This window comes from Bubalus kerabau, chromosome 1 (assembly GCF_029407905.1).
Source record: "Bubalus kerabau isolate K-KA32 ecotype Philippines breed swamp buffalo chromosome 1, PCC_UOA_SB_1v2, whole genome shotgun sequence".
In the NCBI taxonomy this organism is placed as follows: domain Eukaryota; kingdom Metazoa; phylum Chordata; class Mammalia; order Artiodactyla; family Bovidae; genus Bubalus; species Bubalus kerabau.
Window position 1 is genome coordinate 34127642 of NC_073624.1, and position 18881 is coordinate 34146522.

General features: G+C 38.2%; 1 protein-coding gene across 11 annotated transcripts in view; it reads right to left on the reverse strand.

The window, feature by feature from the left end:
- Positions 1-1698: 1698 nt before the first annotated feature.
- The window catches only part of C2CD5 (C2 calcium dependent domain containing 5), a 96540-nt gene continuing 79357 nt past the window's right edge, over positions 1699-18881 (reverse strand). For 5 of the 11 annotated variants that reach the window (XM_055571825.1, XM_055571820.1, XM_055571790.1 and 2 more), the window contains 5 exons: positions 10046-10096; positions 9045-9146; positions 7534-7724; positions 3704-3850; positions 1699-2995 (listed from right to left, as the gene is read on the reverse strand). In XM_055571825.1, the coding sequence (XP_055427800.1) occupies positions 2864-2995; positions 3704-3850; positions 7534-7724; positions 9045-9146; positions 10046-10096 (623 nt within the window). In that variant the 3' untranslated portion in view covers positions 1699-2863. The remainder of the gene's footprint in view (positions 2996-3703; positions 3851-7533; positions 7725-9044; positions 9147-10045; positions 10097-18881) is intronic. The other 6 variants (XM_055571842.1, XM_055571817.1, XM_055571815.1 and 3 more) reach the window with 2 other exon arrangements.

Here is an 18881-nt window from a genome sequence, read left to right on the forward strand (position 1 = left end):
TATTTTAATATGTAAGAATACATACTAGGTTATTAACATGGATTGGGAGGGATAAGATGGGGGAAGAGAAAACCAGGTGAAAAAGTAAAAAAAAAGAAAAAACACCAATATACTTAAAAATTAGGTACTTGATCCAATTTATGCATTTATGAAAAACTGTATGTGTATGCATGAAGCTTCTTAGCTACCTGATACTGCAGTCCAATACTTGCATCCTTGGCAAGTTCAAATTTAGGGGAAGACCAGGTGATGGAAACCTGGTGGTGATGGTTTATGGCAGAGTAGGGCTTCCCTGATGGCTCAGCAGGTGAAGAGTCCTCCTACAACGCTGGAGACATAGGAGATGCAGGTTCAATTCCTGGTCAGGAAGATCCCCTGGAAAAGAATATGGAAACCCACGCCAGTATTCTTGCCTGGGAAATTCCATGGACAGAGGCGCCTGGTGGGGTACAGTCCATGGGGTCACAAAGAGTTGGAGATAACTGAGTGACTAAACACACACACTGGAGGTGAGGAAATGGGACAGTGAGTTTAGCAAATCTAACAAAGGATTGGATAACTTGTGTAGTTTAAGCTTTGGAGTACCAATAGAGAATGAGATACTACAAGGTGTACTAAAGTCCTCTCACTGGCCTCAATATTTCCAAAAGATTAAGTCCCAGTACGTTTGTCTAAAATGATGTTTCTGAGGGAATTTACACACAATGAACAGCAGCAACTCTTTCGGCATCAGGTAACATCAGCCTTTCCAGAAGGAGCCATTTCTGGCAAGGGCTGACTACCTCACACGTGACCCACATTGAGCAAATGGCCTGTGTCAGCAGACAGAAAACCTGAGTAGTTATAGAAACTCTAGCTTTTCTAGAAATCAGTCTGTGCCTCTGTTAAGTATCCAAATGTTGAGACCAAAATGGAAATACATTTTGGTCTCAAAAGGTAAAACAAAAACAACCAGTATTATGTTTTAAACATTAGTAATAAGGTATATGCACAAATCTAAAGGAAATCAACCCTGAATATTCATTGGAAGGACTGTTGCTGAAGCTCCAATACTTTGGCCACCTGACGGGAAGAGCTAACTCATTGGAAAAGACCCTGATGCTGGGGAAAATTGAAGGCAAAAAGAGAAGGGGACAGCAGAGGATCAGACAGCTAGCAGATAGCATCACTGACTCAGCTGACATGAATTTGAGCCAACTCCAGAATGTAGTGGAGGACAGGAGCCAGGCATGCTGCAGTCCATGGGGTCGCAGAGTTAAACATGACTTAGTGATTGAACAACAACATGCACAGGATATGACACAAAACAGGTACTCAACCAGTGAGCTACATTATTAAGCCCCTGCCAAGAAAGAACTCAGAAACATACTCAGGAATCACAAAATAGCTGTGGTATGGATGGATAAAACTGTGAACAAGTCAGTCAATTCCAAGTACCTGTTTTTCCAGAATGAGCTTAAGTATTATCCTCTTGGGGAAGCCACCTTCATCCCAAGCTACACACATTTTCTCACTTAACCGTGCAGGTTTCCTACCAACAACAATGAAAGGGCACAATTACAAGTGTATTTCCCCTCCAAATGAAGAACAGACATACAACAGAAGATTGTTGACTAAAGAAATGAAGGTGATCATATGGAAAGTGATTTCGGACCACTGACAATACTACAAAGAGGCAAAAAAACAGATTTAGGAATATTCCAGTTTATAAAATCTTTTATTTAAAAAATAAAATTATAAACAAAATACAGAAAAATATTGACACCTGTGATAACAAGGAAATGACTCCTAATCTTTAGGGCAGTTGTTATCCTGGAAGAGCAAAATCATGAGTTTTAAAAAGAAATTTTATTGTCCAAAGGAGGAATGTACTTTCAAAGGTTCATCTGTAATATGTATTTGGCATTGACAAAAAAAAGTATTTCTATCTATACATTCAACATTCTGCAGCATATTTACATTCAAGTTACATTTCCAAATTCTATGCCAAATACAGTCTACCTCACCACCCCAAACCCCTAATAAGACAGTACTAAAATTTTGTTTATTTGGTAAGAGTTCAGTATGACTTTATTAGAAAATAATTTTATGTTCCAACTAGATCAATCAGATTTTAACTACTTCAACAAAACTCATTGGCCTGTTCTTCCCAGTTGAAGCCAAGCCCCTTCCAGAAAAATTAAACACAAATTGAAACTTGGGTAAAAATGAAGTTATATAGTAATTTTTTCCTCCTTCCTTAGAGATATTATTAAGCTTCCAATGAAAGGACACTGGCTCTGATAAACAGATCTTACTTTTGCAGCAATTAAGATACAAGTCACAGAAGCTTAACTTCTTTTTCAAAGATGGCTAAAGCACTTTTCCCTTTCAGCTGTTACCAGATTCTTCATCAAAATAACACATTAATAAACTCACAGTTTTCTGACAACTTTTCTCCATTTTCCCCATACATTCCTCAAATCAGATTACTTATTAACAATTTGTTAATTTCTTGCTTAATTTTTATAAATTACACCAGGATAGCTAGCCTAATTTCCTGATAATTTAAATTACGATTTTATTAAAATCAACATAAATTATAAATAACTTGCATCTTTGCTACAGTTCTCAGAGAAATTTATCTGAACTTCCTGGGGAGTCAAGCCTCCATGAGGCCTGTCTGTCTAGCCTTGGTAAAAAAAACGTCAAGATTTGAAAATTCTCATGTGTCCAAGTGATCCCATTCAAATCAAACATTCTCATATGGGATCAATTCTTTCTTAATTCTCTCATATTAAGTTCATTTTTTACGTCTAGTACAATAAATGAATGACAAAGGAAATTGATGAATGTCATTTAGTTGAGCTCTTTCTAACTGACTTCAGGTTGTGACTTCTCCTCCAGTACATGAGGGCTGGCAATTGGCAGCAGGCTGCGGAGTAGACACCACTTCTAATTCAGATTCACGAACAAAAACCACCGCATCACCACTGACGTTTATAAGACACTGTGCCTAAAAGAATAACACGACATTTCAGTCACATTTCAGTAACACGCTCATACTCTCCTGTTACGCTGGGGGCAGTGTTGTAGAGCAGAAACAGGCATACAGTTCAAGAAAAAAAAGAGCAAAGGCTAAGAAGGCAATGCATAGGAAAGGAAACAAAAAAATTCATTAATATAGTTATTTAATTTTTTAAAGGACTATGTTTAACGGTTCTAAGTGAATTATTATGTTAACAAAGCTGATAAGAGAAATCTATTCTAAAATTTAACCTAAGTAACACTCCCCTATCCTCATTAACAAAACTATATTACTTATTAGAATTAACAGTGTGGCCCCACCAGGATGTACTCTTTACCAGCAAGGCAGTCAGAAGTGGACAGCATCACAGCTCAAACCAGAGGGCATCTTTAACTGTCCTCCATTAGCCATCACTGGATCCCAAAGACACCCCCCCAAGAAGGTGGTGGGAAAAGTAATTTAGGACCAAACTTCCAGAGGTATTTCAGACTAATAACTAGTCACTGGGGATGTGAAAACAACACCTGATCTATGTATGACCACAGTTACCAAAATATTTACTAAAACATGTTTTAAGCCTCTGGAATCAAAGAGCTCTGAGGAGCAATTCTCTTTTTTGGAGGCGGGTGGGAAGTGAAAAGGCCATAGGGTGAATTCGTAGGGTCTCCCCATCAGAGGTTTTTAACTCCACCTCACCTGGTTTTTGTTTGGGTTCTCCATGAAGACACACTGCTTCATTATGTAGGAGACAACAGCGTTCCCTCCCAGTGCAGCCACGTGTGCGCGCACCATTGCAAACACTTCAGCGATAAAAGCATGGAGAAAACCACTGACTCCACCTTCCTAAAGGACAATGCACAAGAAAACCAAACTATATACCTGGGTAAATGAACGTACATAAAACATCAAAGAATATGTATTAAAACAGTTTTAAGTGATCTTACTATAATGGATGGTCCTTTTAATTTCCTTCACCATGCGGATTTGTTGCATGAATGAAAAACCTTTACCTAACACATGTCTACAACAGGGATTATTGTTGGTGTTCAGTCATTAAGGTGTGTCATTATCCCAACAGGGATTACTATCTTGATTTTACAGATGATGAAACTGAAGCTCATGTGACGTGTCCATGATGAAGGTGGAACACAGAGCTAGTGGACAGATGGCAGAGCGAGAGTTCTAACTGTTCCTCCACTGTCAACACCTCCCTCCATGAAACTGTTCCCATCGTCATTCAAATAAATTGATGGTAAATATAAACAATGAGACTTCCCTGCTATCCATATCTCCCACTTTGAAAATGAACCATGTTCCAAGTCACACTCGTCTTTTTCAGTTTCTTGAAGGTTTGACACCTTTTCCAGCCTCGGGGTCATCATACATGAAGGGTCCACACCCGATTTTCCACCAGGGTAACTCGTACTCAATTCTTCAGGTCCTGGTTTACATGTGACTTCTTCAGAGCAATCTACCCTGCTGCTGCTGCTGCTGCTGCTGCTAAGTCGCTTCAGTCGTGTCCGACTCTGTGTGACCCCATAGACGGCAGCCCACCAGGCTCCCCCATCCCTGGGATTCTCCAGGCAAGAACACTGGAGTGGGTTGCCATTTCCTTCTCCAATGCATGAAGGTGAAAAGAGAAAGTGAAGTCGCTCAGTTGTGTCTGACTCGTGACCCCATGGACTGCAGCCTACCAGGCTCCTCCATCCATGGGATTTTCCAGGCAAGAGTACTGGAGTGGGGTGCCATTGCCTTCTCCGGCAATCTACCCTATCAGACCTAAATTACGTTCTCCTGTTAATATTCTCTGAGAGCCCTTGTTGTATTTCTTTATATGACTTACTATTTACTAAGAGCTATCTATTCACCACATGATGATTATTTACTGTCCACTAAATTCCATCATGCCAGGGACTGCATGTGCCATGCTCACAACTATATACACTAACACCCGTTTCAACAGGTGCATGTGCCCAGTGACCTATACATATTTGTCATGGAAAGAATCCAACAGTTTGGGGAACTTTCGCAGTGTTCAAAACCAAACAAGACAGAAACCAAAGGCTAGCTGATAGCTTAGAATGCTTTACAATCTAAATTTCCCACAAATTTTACTGGAGGTTTTTTACAGTCTAGGAAGAAATTTCCAACTTTAAATTGGAAGATAAGGGCAAAATTTAATACACTGTTAGAAAAAGCATTTGTCTAGGTCACATTTTTTCTGAAAAGCTACAGGATCCTACATAAAGTTTGTCATTAAGGAATTAAAGGAGTTGCTTCAGCCTGCCTCTGACTCAATCACAGTCCAGGACAGTCTTCTCTTCTACTTTTATCAGTTTTCCTCTTACATATCAAATCAAAAAATTCTTAGAGTAAAAGACACTACAGAGGGGTAAATTCTAATATTACGTAATTGAAAGCAAATAAGTCAACGAGGAATGAACAGATTTCAGATATTATACTATATACAGGCTTCTCAGGTAGCACTAGTGGTCAAGAACCCACCTGCCAAGGCAGGAGACATAAGAGACATGGGTTCAATCCCTGGGTCAGGAAGATCCCCTGTAGAGTATGGCAACCCACTCCAGTATTCTTTCCTTGAGAATCTCATGTTCAGAGATGCCTAGTGGGCTACAGTCATGGGGCTGCAAACAGCCAGGCACAACTGAAGCAAATTAGCCCACATGCATGCATACACTACATGTTATACTATTAACTATATTATAGCTGGTATTATAAATCTCTGTTGAAGGAAAATCTGTGAAGCAACATTTCGGGGTATGGTTGCTTCAGCAGTTGAAAAGACACTTTGGAAAGAAAGTTTTATGCATTCAACAGTATAATATCCATGTGCAACTGGAAAAGGTTAATTCACCAATCTATGACAGCTTCTCAAACCCAAATTTCTTTGTCAAACCTCAATGGATTTAAGTGTTGCCTATTTTAATTCTACATTAAAAGGTTTTTGAGAATATCTTGAGATAGTTTCTTTTCCATCTCAACACAATTAGAATATGATTGTAAAAATAATTTTTCTTAAAGGAAACATCTATCTAATTAATTAATCTGTCAGAAGTCACTCCCTCATTTACACAAAAACAGCTTGTGGTTACTCTGCACCAGGCAGTCTGCTGGGTGCAGGAGGGTGAGCCTGAGTTAGTAAGCAGGCTGCCATTTCCAAGAAGCCATAGAAACACTGCTGGTGAAACAATGGGGGGAAAAAACACAATTAAGTTGTGTTTATGATTAACACACTTTTAAAAAATACAAACTTCTGCTAAAGTATTTTGAAGAGTTTATTGGATTTCAAATTTAAATAATTAAACATTTTCCCTACTCACTATATTAATTTGCTTAGCAGCCCTGCTCAAGAAACATAAGACAAATAGAAATACAATCTTTTCCTGAGTTTAAATTCCTCTGTAATGCAAGATATAATAGGCTGACTCTGATTCTTAATTCTGACCTCATCAAGCAAGAGATTATAACTGCTGTTCTTTAAAAAACAAATTAAAGTTTAATGATACCCAGTGTGAGGTAGGAACTTGAACAAATAACACTGATGGCTAGAGGAGAAAACAAGCAGCCTCCTTCTTTGTCAGGAGAAAACGACAGAAGTAAATGATATAAAAAAACCTCCAAAGACATCTATTCAGGATACAGTCCCCTACTATTTCTTAATGTGAACTCTTAAAAATTGCCATTTAAATCCATCTCAGGCAAATACCTACTGAGAAACTAAGCTATTCTTTCAGGGCTGTTTTAAACCTCTATCAAACATGGATACATTTATTTATTTTTAATTTACCATCTGATAAGGATTTGTAACTTCTAATAAATGAATTTAAACCCAACACAACTCTTGTGATAATACTGAAAGTGAAAATGAAGTCGCTCAGTCACGTCCAACTCTTTGCGACCCTGTGGACTATAGCCTACCAGGCTCCTCTGTCCATGGAATTTTCCAGGCAAGAATATTAGAGTGGGGTTGCCATTTCCTTGGAGAAGGCAATGGCACCCCACTCCAGTACTCTTGCCTGGAAAATCCCATGGACGGAGGAGCCTGGTAGGCTGCAGTCCATGGGGTCTCTAAGAGTTGGACACGACTGAGCGGCTTCACTTTCACTTTTCACTTTCATGCATTGGAGAAGGAAATAGCAACCCACTCCAGTGTTCTTGCCTGGAGAATCCCAGGGACGGGGGAACCTGGTGGGCTGCTGTCTATGGGGTCGCACAGAGTCGGACACGACTGAAGTGACTTAGCAGTACCAGCGGCCATTTCCTTCTCCAGGGCATCTTCCCGACCCAGGAATCGAACCTGGGTCTCCCGCATTGCTGGCAGACACTTTTACCATCTGAGCCTAATCTACAGCCAATCCAGACAGGTTATGCAAAAAGTGTGTGTGTGTGTGTGTGTGTTACTTTTGGCAAAAAAACAAACAATTTGAAACATGTTTAGTTTTGATACTACTACTTTCAACCACAGAAAATTCACAAACACAATGAAATAACAACTATAAAATTACCTCACGTAGAGAAGTGGTTTCCCGAATGAAAAACATGTTAATTATCCCAAGATATTTTGTTATTTTTGCTCCAGGAATGAAAGAAAGAGGTGTCATCTTAACAACCCCAACGGTAGAATTTGCACAAGGGGGAGCAGAACGATTCCGGAAGTTTCCTTCCCCCATTGGACTTGCTTTTTCAACTGTCACTGCTAAAATTGGAAAGAGAAGAGAAAGCATCAAGATCACATGTTGGTGACTCAATGATTCCCTAGTGTTTCCAAATAAGTGGTGACAACATTCAGCTGTCTGTGAGGCTAAGCCATGTCATGAAAGAAAAGAAATTATCATGCACTGCATGCAGTTACAAATAGAGAGAGAAAGAAAAACGTAAGAGGAAATGCTGGAATGGAATCTTTGGGAAGAAAAATGGCATTCCTGCAAAAGAAAATGTCGATGCGGTGTAGCTACACACACAATGATCGTTATAAAGTGAAGACAAAGAAAAAGCGGTAGAGCATTAAAAAATCTGCTGTAGGAACAAATTATTACGAGAGTGTGAAAGTTGTTACATTTCCCAGTGCAGTGTTTTCCATCTTTTTTTCAGACGACTTCATCATTGTCAACTTGTAGATAAACCTTATCTTAACTAGTTGTAGCAGGTTTCTTTTCCAAACCTTCTCGATCAAAGTTATAATTTAAAAAATTTAACAAATGACCTTGGCTGTCTAAAAGTTAATTGTTCATAAAATAACAAATACCTACTGCTTATCAAATAACTACCATGAACCAGACACACACACACGTGTGTGTGTATATATATAATTTTCACAACAACGCAGCGACATAGGTGTTATCATCCCCATTTAACACATGAGGAAACTGAGGCTCACAAAACTTAAATAACTTGCCAAGGTCACACAGCTATTAAAATGGCACTTTTAGGATTCAAAACCAGACCTGGTTGGTTTCATAGCCTGTGAGCTTCCCTCTAAATACAGTTCCTTCCCTTTAATGTCAACTCTTTCACTCAAATACATTTACCTCAAAGTCTACCAAAACACATGGAGTATAGATTAAAAAAAAAAAATATCTTAGTCCTGATGCTGAGTCTAGCAGTGAGATAAGAGTTGGCCACTTTCTCTCTGGAGATACCTTCTAGTCTCACTGTAGACATTACTCTTAGTAATCTGACAGATGCCATATACTATCGAGTACCTTGGGCCCTGAAAGAGTCTCTTCAATAAAAGCTCATTAATTTCCTTCCACTATGTGACATAATATCTATTTATATACGTCTAAGAATACCTTCGCCAAAATAAAAAACTAAAAACACAACCCTGCAGCTACAATTTAAACATCTAAAGGCCCTTCAAAAGCTTTTGCTAAATGACCATTAGCATCTGCAGCTTTCACACTCCAACACATGATTGATTGGCAATGTTATTACTGAGTAGTCAGGGCCAGCCTTCACCACTGGGAAATCAGGGATATGCTTCTCAAATCACAACGTGGTAGAAACATCCGCCTACTTGTCTTAATTGATCCGCGCCTTATGGTCTGAGCTTTCAGTTTAATGAGCTCTATCCAGCTGCTGCATCTGTCTGCAAAGGAACTGTAATCAACTGACGTTGCTGAAAACACAGACAGAAAACAAAAGAAAAAACAAAGAAAAAATATGGATGACGTCTCTTACTCGTCACAACACTCCTCTCGATGATGTAATTTAACTGTAACTTAGGGGGAAAGGTGATCCTTTTCAAGTCAGGTGAGAGAGATAGTAAAGAATCAAGCTTTAGACACTGATTTGTCCAAAACCAAGTTGTCGGTTGGCTGAGCATCTCTGGCGATGTCAGAGCTGTGTGGTCTTTTAGGGGGAACAGAAGCAGGTCTACCAAGATCAAGGAAAGGGTCACGTGCTGCGTTTTAACTAACTTCCTTTCCCTTGTTTTTATTTTACACTGTTTTTAGCTGTTTATACTTAGGACTTTAATTTACAATCAGAACTTTGTGAGTAATTCCTTGCCCTATTTTTGCCCTGAAATCAAAAAAATAAATGAATAAATAAATAAATAATGAGAATCAAATGTTAAAGGATACATGAAAAAAAAATCACTAGTTAACTTATTTTTTGCAAACTATCTTCTTTCTACCAGTAGTAACTAGGAAGCCAAAGGGTCATTTTTATCAATATTCTATTTCCACATCTGATTTTGACAACAAAGCTTCTATTAACATGGAGTGAGGATCAAGTGTGAGCCCAACAAGTTCTCCTTTTCAAAAGAATACCTTTTACTACTGTTGAGCTAAAACATAATATTAAAAGCTAAAGTCTTACATTTAGAAACTGGGACACTTCTAAAATGCTAGATGGTGTAAATATTACTTGAATTTCACAATCTAACTACAACAAAGCCACATTTTGGTGTCTATCCCATTGTCCAGAGCATTTCTTCGATGTCTGTATGCTTATGCACCACCACGCTAGAATTTCACACCTTTGGTGACTATTTGCTTCATTAGACAAACTCACCTCTCTGTGCAGCTGGTATACCTGAGTTAGAACTTGCACTCTCCAGGTGTTCTAGTAAGACAATATGAACAACATTAGCTTGGATGCTAAGTACAAGCCAGTATCTCTTTGCTCTTGGTTAATACTCTCTAAAAACCAGATGAATAGGAGAAAATTTTTATGGCCTCATTATAAAAGCAAACCAAATAGAAGTACTTAGGTTTAAAATGGCAGTTTCTATTGATATATGAAAACTAGCTCGGTTAATAAACACCATGCCAAGAAAGATTACTTGTTATTATAACACAAAGAAAGTTCCAGAAAGTCTACATGTTAGAAAATATCAACACAGTAACAAATGTTAGCGGGAGGGAAGCAGGATGTGGGAAACCTGAACAGAGAAAAGGGTCGAGGTACTGGGAAGAAAATCGGAAATGAAAGAGGGAAGGTAAATGTCTATGGGGGAAAAGCCAGTAAGATTAAGAGCTACAGACAAAGCAATGACCTGTGTCTCATAGATAAACACACACCATACATTAGCCCCGCCCCACCCACCTCACCACCAACCCCCTCATTCAAAGCTTTCACTTCCAACAGCTTCCTCTGAAACTATCATGACTTTATGGAACTAAAAGGTGACTACTTTTCACAGAAATAACTAGGAATCCCAAACTATAACCTCCTTTCTAGTAAGCTCACAAAAGCAACATCTTGAATTCTTCCTGAAAGTTTACATTTTTATCATAGATATTTAAGGAACTGTACAAATTCAAACAGCACTACATTAAAAAAAAAAAGTCATCATCTATTTCTAATTTTCAGGCTCTACCCACACTAGCATATTTGAATTTTTGTTTCTAAGAATCTCATAACTGAAGATATATAGTGTTGCCAAGATAGAAATAACTCATAAAAACACTAAGAATAATTTGGGTCAGCCATTTTTTTTATTATTATAAACTAAGTAAATAAGTAAATATATAATATTTTTGCCTCTGTGTCATATGGTGATTTTGGGGGTAATATTCTTAAATTTGCAAAAGTTGTACTTTTCAAAAATCAGACTTATACAGAATGTATCTGCCAACTGGGGGACAATGACATATCTCCCATCCCCACTCCACCTCTTTTTCCCTAAGGCTAGTGACCACGAGCTAATACTGGAGAGAGTACAGTGGTCAACATTCCTCTTGAGATGCACAGCTGTCCAATAAAAGGGATCATGAGGAGAAGTTCACAAAATGACTTGTGAGGGGATCACACTGGGTGTGCCCTGACCATCATGAAGTTCTCGAGGGAGTGTCCTCCTGATTTGGGATCCTGAGGGGTACTGGAAGCCCAGGAGGAGACAGGACCTACAGCAGGAAGACTAAACAGAACTGACACTCAATTTCTAGCAACAGCTGATCCAATGCAGAAGCTGGGAAAGTAAGTGGCCCACCCCAGGCTCACATATCCCAGGAGAGTTCCAGGATTCCCAGAGGTCCTGGGCAGCACAGCCTCACTGAGTATAGACACAGAAAATACAGTTGGCATTAAAGACCCTAGTTTTATCATGTGGGGATGGGAAGAAGGGAGAGGAAGCTAAGAGAAAACATGAAAATGACTAAAATTATCCTCTATACCTTCATATTATCTTGGCAATATGGAATTCCCTGGTAGCAACTGTATATGAAATGTCCACAAAAAGAGCTTATACATGTAGAATCTATCTGCTCCCATCTTCAAATATGTCAAGTGTTAAAAAGTAAAGGTATACAATGGTCTGTAGATTATCTGTGTGTGTGTGTGTTTTTTTTTTAAAGGATAAATAGAACATCTTTGCAAAGAGAGACAATATAGCTATTAGAAGCACTTGCCTCTTGGGAAGGAAAATGAAGGGAGAAGGGAGCTTTATTTTGGACAATGTGGTCTTTTTGTAGGATTTGAATTTTTTATCATGTACACTTACTACACTTACTACTTTCCCCAAAGTTTTACAAAAGTGGAGAAGAAGAGAAACAAGAGAGGAAAAATATTTATTCCCAGCCCTCAAATGTGAATGAGTCAGGAGACTTCTGACCTCACTGAAGGAGAGCAGGTTCACCTTCTGCCACGTTTGCCTGGACACTCATTTTTTTCTATCAGAGAAAAGGCCCAAGAGAAGCTAGTCCTGTGGACTTCAGCACTTTGGACTGGTCTGAACACCTCAAACATCTAATGACCTCAGGCTCTCTGCCCCTTCTGATTACTGTTTAGCTTCCCAGGTCACAGCCTTTTCAAAAAAGAAGGTAGCATAGACATTAGCTGTCTGGCTCACTGACAAAGCAGAAATTCTGGTGGTGTGTGTGTTAGTTGCTCAGTTGTATCTGACTCTTTGTGACCCCATGGACTGTACAGCCTACCAGGCTCTTCTGTCCATGGGATTTTCTAGGCAAGGATACTGGAGTGGGTTGCCATTTCCTTCTCCAGGGGATCTTCCCAACCCAGGGATTGAACTCAGGTCTCCTAAATTTCAGGAAGATGCTTTACCGTCTGAGCTACTAGGGAAGCCCTCTGCAATCTCTAGTGCGTGCATGCTCAATTGTGTCTGACTCTTTGTGACCCCATGGACCGTAGCCTACCAGGCTCCTCTGTCCACGGGATTCTCTAAGGCAAGAAAACTGCAGTAGGTTGCCGTTTCCTCCTCAGGGGCTCTTCCCCACCCAGGGGTCAAACCCGCATCTCCTGTTCCCTGCACTGCAGGCAGATTCTCTACTGCTGAGCCATCGGGGAAGCCACATGCAATCTCTAAGCCAGTACTTTAAAAAGGCAACAGATTTCATACTCAGAAGTAGAAATCTTTTTAAATGTCCTTGAGGCTTTGCTGGGGAGCCAATGCTCAGTTCTGGCCATTTGTATATCTCTGTGGAAGACTTTGAGACAAACACTTCGTATGTCAGGTCCCCACTGAAGCCGCAAAGAGAGTTTAAATCAAGCCATACAGCAACCCAGTTCTCTTACCATTTCCTTGCCCACTGAATACAATTTTGCTATTCAAAAAATCTACTAAGTGATAGTGATAATCCCTCAAAAAAAACAATGCTGGAAAGTTAACAAGGCAAGCAGAACAACATATAGAACTGTTTTATTAGTATACTCTAATGACTTTTAACAGGCCTTAGCAGAGTGGGGAGGGGGATTAATCTAGATTAAAGTGGTTTAGTGGAAATGAGCATACAGATGAAAAACAAAAAGAAAATCTAGCAAGAATTCTTCCTCCTTCAATTATACACCTGCCAGTGCTTCTGAAGTTTGAGACGCCTTCATTCTCCTAAACAATCTGTCATACCAATGACAAAGGGATGTACTAGTCATGATAAAGTCTTACACTGACTACTCTTCTGACAATTTACTATCATTAAATTTTACAGATCATCTTTGCTCTGAATAATTAAAAAAGTCTTTGAGACATTCTTTTCCTGTCACCCTAAGAAAAGTATTAAAACTGAAAAAATTCCTGCAAACTCTGAAAAGATTCTCGGGCAGATAAAACTATGTGCAATCTGGAGTCTCTAAACTATATTGCTTTATTTTCCTATTTAAACATTCTCAGTTTTAAACTATGATGATCAAAATTTGGTTTTATGTTCCTTTAGGCATTTCCTTAATGCACTGATCAGTATCTGGCTTAATGACTGAGTGAGACAAATGATGTATGTAAACATTCAGTATATACCTGGACCCTAATGGTCTTCAAATATTTGTGGTTTGATAATGAAATTGACATATTACAGTTAAAAATTATTAAGGCATGGAGAAAAATGTAGGTTGTTTTTCACTAGAAGAAAAAAATTCAACTAGAATACACAGATAATACATATATGACAAAAGACAATTAGTTGCCCTATTTGAATCATTAAAACTTCCAATTAAAGGTGTACAATATCCTAACCCACTTACTTTTCTTCTTTAGTCCCCATCATTCACTCCTCTCACTACCATCCTTTGTTATCTTTTTTCCCCAAATAATCCTGGTTTTTGGTCAGTAGCCCAATTCAACGTTCTTTGCTTTTCACTCCCTCGATTCCTGATTGGCTTTTACTGCCCTGGAGCTGCCTTGAAGAAGCTAAGATTCCCTATCTCTACTTCTTCATCAACTCCTTGCTTCCTTCACACTTCTTAGGTGCAATTTTCACATTTTCCACCCTTTATAGAGTTCCTGTTCATTCTCTTTCCCCTCAGTATCTTTCTCCTTTCAGGATCCCCTACTGATTGCTGTGGCCACCAATAACAAGGAAAATTTAGCATTTTTAATAGATTTCCCTGGTGGCTCAGACAGTAAAGCGTCTGTCTACAATGTGAGAGACCCAGGTTCGAGCCCTGGTTTGGGAAGATCCCCTGGAGAAAGAAATGGCAATCCACTCCAGTACTATTGCCTGGAAAATCCCATGGACAGAGAAGCCTGGTAGGCTACAGTTTGTGGGGTCGCAAAGAGTCGGACACGACTGAGCGACTTCACTTTCACTGTTTGGTCACGTGTGCTTAGTCTCTCAGTCCTGCCCAACTCTGTAGCCTGCAAAGCACTTCTGTCCATGGGGATTCTCCAGGCAAGAATTCTGGAGTGGGCTGCCATGCCCTCCTCCAGGGGATCTTCCCAACCCAGGAATCAAACCCAGGTTTCCCGCATGGCAGGCAGATTCTTCACCATCTGAGCCACCAGGGAAGCCCAAGAATACTGGAGTGGGTAGCCTATCCCTTCTCTAGGGGATCTTCCTGACCCAGGAATTGAACTGGGGTCTCCTGCATTGCAGGTAGATTCTTTACCAGCTGAGCTACCAGGGAAGCCCACCATTTGGTCATAGTGACAAAATATATCTTAAAAAATAAGAGAGAAAAAACAGACATGCAATGAACTGTTAATATAAAAAAAATTTAGTTAATATAAAGAATTATATATACTTGTAAGAATTCAGAACCATTAGTTGGTAAGAAAAACTAAAAGCTAATTTCTGTAATTCTTATAGATTTATATTTCTAATAACTAGTTTACAATAATTTAAAGCAAGTCATTTAAGTTTAAAAAATTAAACTATATTTTTAAATCCAATTTGGTTTAACAAAAAAGTAAACTCCAAAAGCCTACTGTAAAAATAAAGGAAAAAGGTTCCAATGTGGATACCTAATTATGGAGTACAATGCATTGAGGGGTGTAAGTTTTCTTTTTTACTGAAATCCAGAATGTGACCTATGTTTGTCACATTAGTCAGCAACTGCTCAGTGAAAAGAGAACTCCTCCCAGCCTCTAGTTAATGCCACTGAACGTGAGGATACCACCCCAGCATAAAGCCAAGTGACAGCAGAAATAAGCATGGGGGGTAGGGAGTAATAAAAAAATGTTTCCTCTATACAGTTTCATCCAACAGTATACAAACACTAAAAGTGACTCAATTAAACACTCTTATAGCCTTAAATTCTCAGAATTTTAGTGAAAACCATTATCCTGATATAGATTAGATTTATAAAGTATTTGATATCTATTTATATATATGTGTGTATATAGTGGTATGTGATTCACACACGTTTGTCTAACGTAAGTTCTTAAAGTCCCACAATATGGTATCTAATATCTCAAGATTCAGGTCTTTAAATATGTATCTACTAAAGCAATATGCTAATCTTTTATATAAAAAAATTATACACATCTTTTACCCAGATTACATTTACTCAGATTCTCTATTTTTACTATATTTGCTCAATCTTTTTTCACTTCCACTTCATAAAATATATATGATTTTTAAATTCTCTTAAAAACCATTTCAGAGTGAAGTGACATATTAAAAAAATTGACATATAGATATTAATGAAGGGGGAAAATATTATGAAAGTGCCATAAAAATTTATGATAAAAACTCTCCAGAAAGCAGGAATAGAAGGAACATACCTCAACATAATAAAAGCTATATATGACAAACCCACAGCAAACATTATCCTCAATGGTGAAAAATTGAAAGCATTTCCTCTAAAGTCAGGAACAAGACAAGGGTGCCCACTTTCACCATTACTATTCAACATAGTTTTGGAAGTTTTGGCCACAGCAATCAGAGCAGAAAAAGAAATAAAAGGAATCCAAATTGGAAAAGAAGTAAAACTCTCACTGTTTGCAGGTGACATGATCCTCTACATAGAAAACCCTAAAGACTCCACCAGAAAATTACTAGAACTAATCAATGACTATAGTAAAGTTGCAGGATATAAAATCAACACACAGAAATCCCTTGCATTCCTATACACTAATAATGAGAAAATAGAAAGAGAAAATTAAGGAAACAATTCCATTCACCATTGCAACCGAAAGAATAAAATACTTAGGAATATCTATCTACCTAAAGAAACTAAAGACCTATATATAGAAAACTACAAAACACTGGTCAAAGAAATCAAAGAGGACACTATAGATGGAGAAATATACCATGTTCATGGATTGGAAGAATCAATATAGTGAAAATGAGTATACTACCCAAAGCAATCTATAGATTCAATGCAATCCCTATCAAGCTACCAACAGCATTCTTCACAGAGCTAGAACAAATAATTTCACAATTTGTATGGAAATACAAAAAACCTCGAATAGCCAAAGCTATTTTGAGAAGAAGAATGAAACTGGAGGAATCAACCTGCCTGACTTCAGGCTCTACTACAAAGCCACAGTTATCAAGACAGTATGGTACTAGCACAAAGACAGAAATATAGATCAATGGAACAAAATAGAAAGCCCAGAGATAAATCCACGCACATATGGACACCTTATCTTTGACAAAGGAGGCAAGAATATACAATGGGTTAAAGACAATCTCTTTAACAAGTGGTGCTGGGAAATCTGGTCAACCACTTGTAAAAGAATGAAACTAGAACACTTTCTAACACCATACACAAAAATAAACTCAAAATGGATTAAAGATCTGAACGTAAGACCAGAAACTATAAAACTCCTAGAGAAGAACATAGGCAAAACACTCTCTGACATACATCACAGCAGGATCCTCTATGACCCACCTCCCAGAATACTGGAAATAAAAGCAAAAATAAACAAATGGGGCCTAATTAAACTTAAAAGCTTCTGCACAACAAAGGAAACTATAAGCAAGGGGAAAAGACAGCCTTCAGAATGGGAGAAAATAATAGCAAATGACGCAACAGACAAACAACTAATCTCAAAAATATACAAGCAACTCCTACAGCTCAATTCCAGAAAAATAAACGACCCAATCAAAAAATGAGCCAAAGAACTAAATAGACATTTCTCCAAAGAAGACATACAGATGGCTAACAAACACATGAAAAGATGCTCAACATCACTCATTATCAGAGAAATGCAAATCAAAACCACTATGAGGTACCATTTCATGCCAGTCAGCATGCCTGCGATCCAAAAGTCCACAAGCAATAAATGCTGGAGAGGGTGTGGAGAAAAGGGAACCCTCTTACACTGTCGGTGGGAATGCAAACTAGTACAGCCACTATGGAGAACAGTGTGGAGATTCCTTAAAAGACTGGAAATAGAACTGCCTTATGATCCAGCAATCCCACTGCTGGGCATACACACCGAGGAAACCAGAATTGAAAGAGACACATGTACCCCAATGTTCATCGCAGCACTGTTTATAATAGCCAGGACATGGAAGCAACCTAGATGTCCATCAGCAGATGAATGGATAAGAAAGCTGTGGTACATATACACAATGGAGTATTACTCAGCCATTAAAAAGAATACATTTGAATTAGTTCTAATGAGGTGGATGAAACTGGAGCCTATTATACAGAGTGAAGTAAGCCAGAAAGAAAAACACCAATACAGTATACTAACGCATATATATGGAATTTAGAAAGATGGTAACAATAACCCTGTATACGAGACAGCAAAAGAGACACTGATGTATAGAACAGTCTTTTAGACTCTGTGGGAGAGGGAGAGGGTGGGATGATTTGGGAGAATGGCATTGAAATATGTATAATATCATATATGAGACGAGTCGCCAGTCCAGGTTTGATGCACGATACTGGATGCTTGGGGCTGGTGCACTGGGATGACCCAGAGGGATGGTATGGGGAGGGAGGAGGGTTCAGGATGGGGAACACATGTATATCTGTGGCAGATTCATTTTGATATATGGCAAAACCAATACAATATTGTAAAATTAAATAAAATAAAATTTAAAAAAATTGCTATTGTTATCTTTTTTTCTTATAACACAGGTTCATATGAAAAAAAAGTAATTTATGGTGATGCCACATCATCTCTGTTCCTCACAGCATTCAAAGAATTTTGATGACCTTCACTTGATAATGTTCTTTAAGAAATTACTTAGGCTCATCACTTTTTGATATTTCAAATCAGAAAAATCAAGATAACTAGCAAGGTAACACGAAATCAACCATAATTTGAGACACACATCAAAACTGTTTTGTGTACCTTGAGAAACAAAACCAAGTATAACAAAAGATGGAAGGGGAAAAAAACTGAACATGGATGGACAACTCAGGCCCAGGCTTACTCTACACAGTCAATTAGAATACATGTAATTGAAACATCTTCTCTTCAAAGAGTCTCTCATTTTCAGTAACACCAAAAGATAAGTAAAGGTTTATCTACAAGTGAAAAGATGGAAGTATTAATAAACATACTGTGCATAGCTCTTGACACTACTCTGTCAACTAAAAAGAAATAAAAATTTTCATAGATTATCTCATTTGTGATGAGAACATGGAAAATAAATTAGTATTCAAAGTTTTCAGAATTAAAAAAGATAAACCTCAGTCAGCTTAGCTAACTGACCTAACTATAAAAACTATATATTTATTTATTTATCATATCAGTTGTCAATTTTTAAGCCTCTGG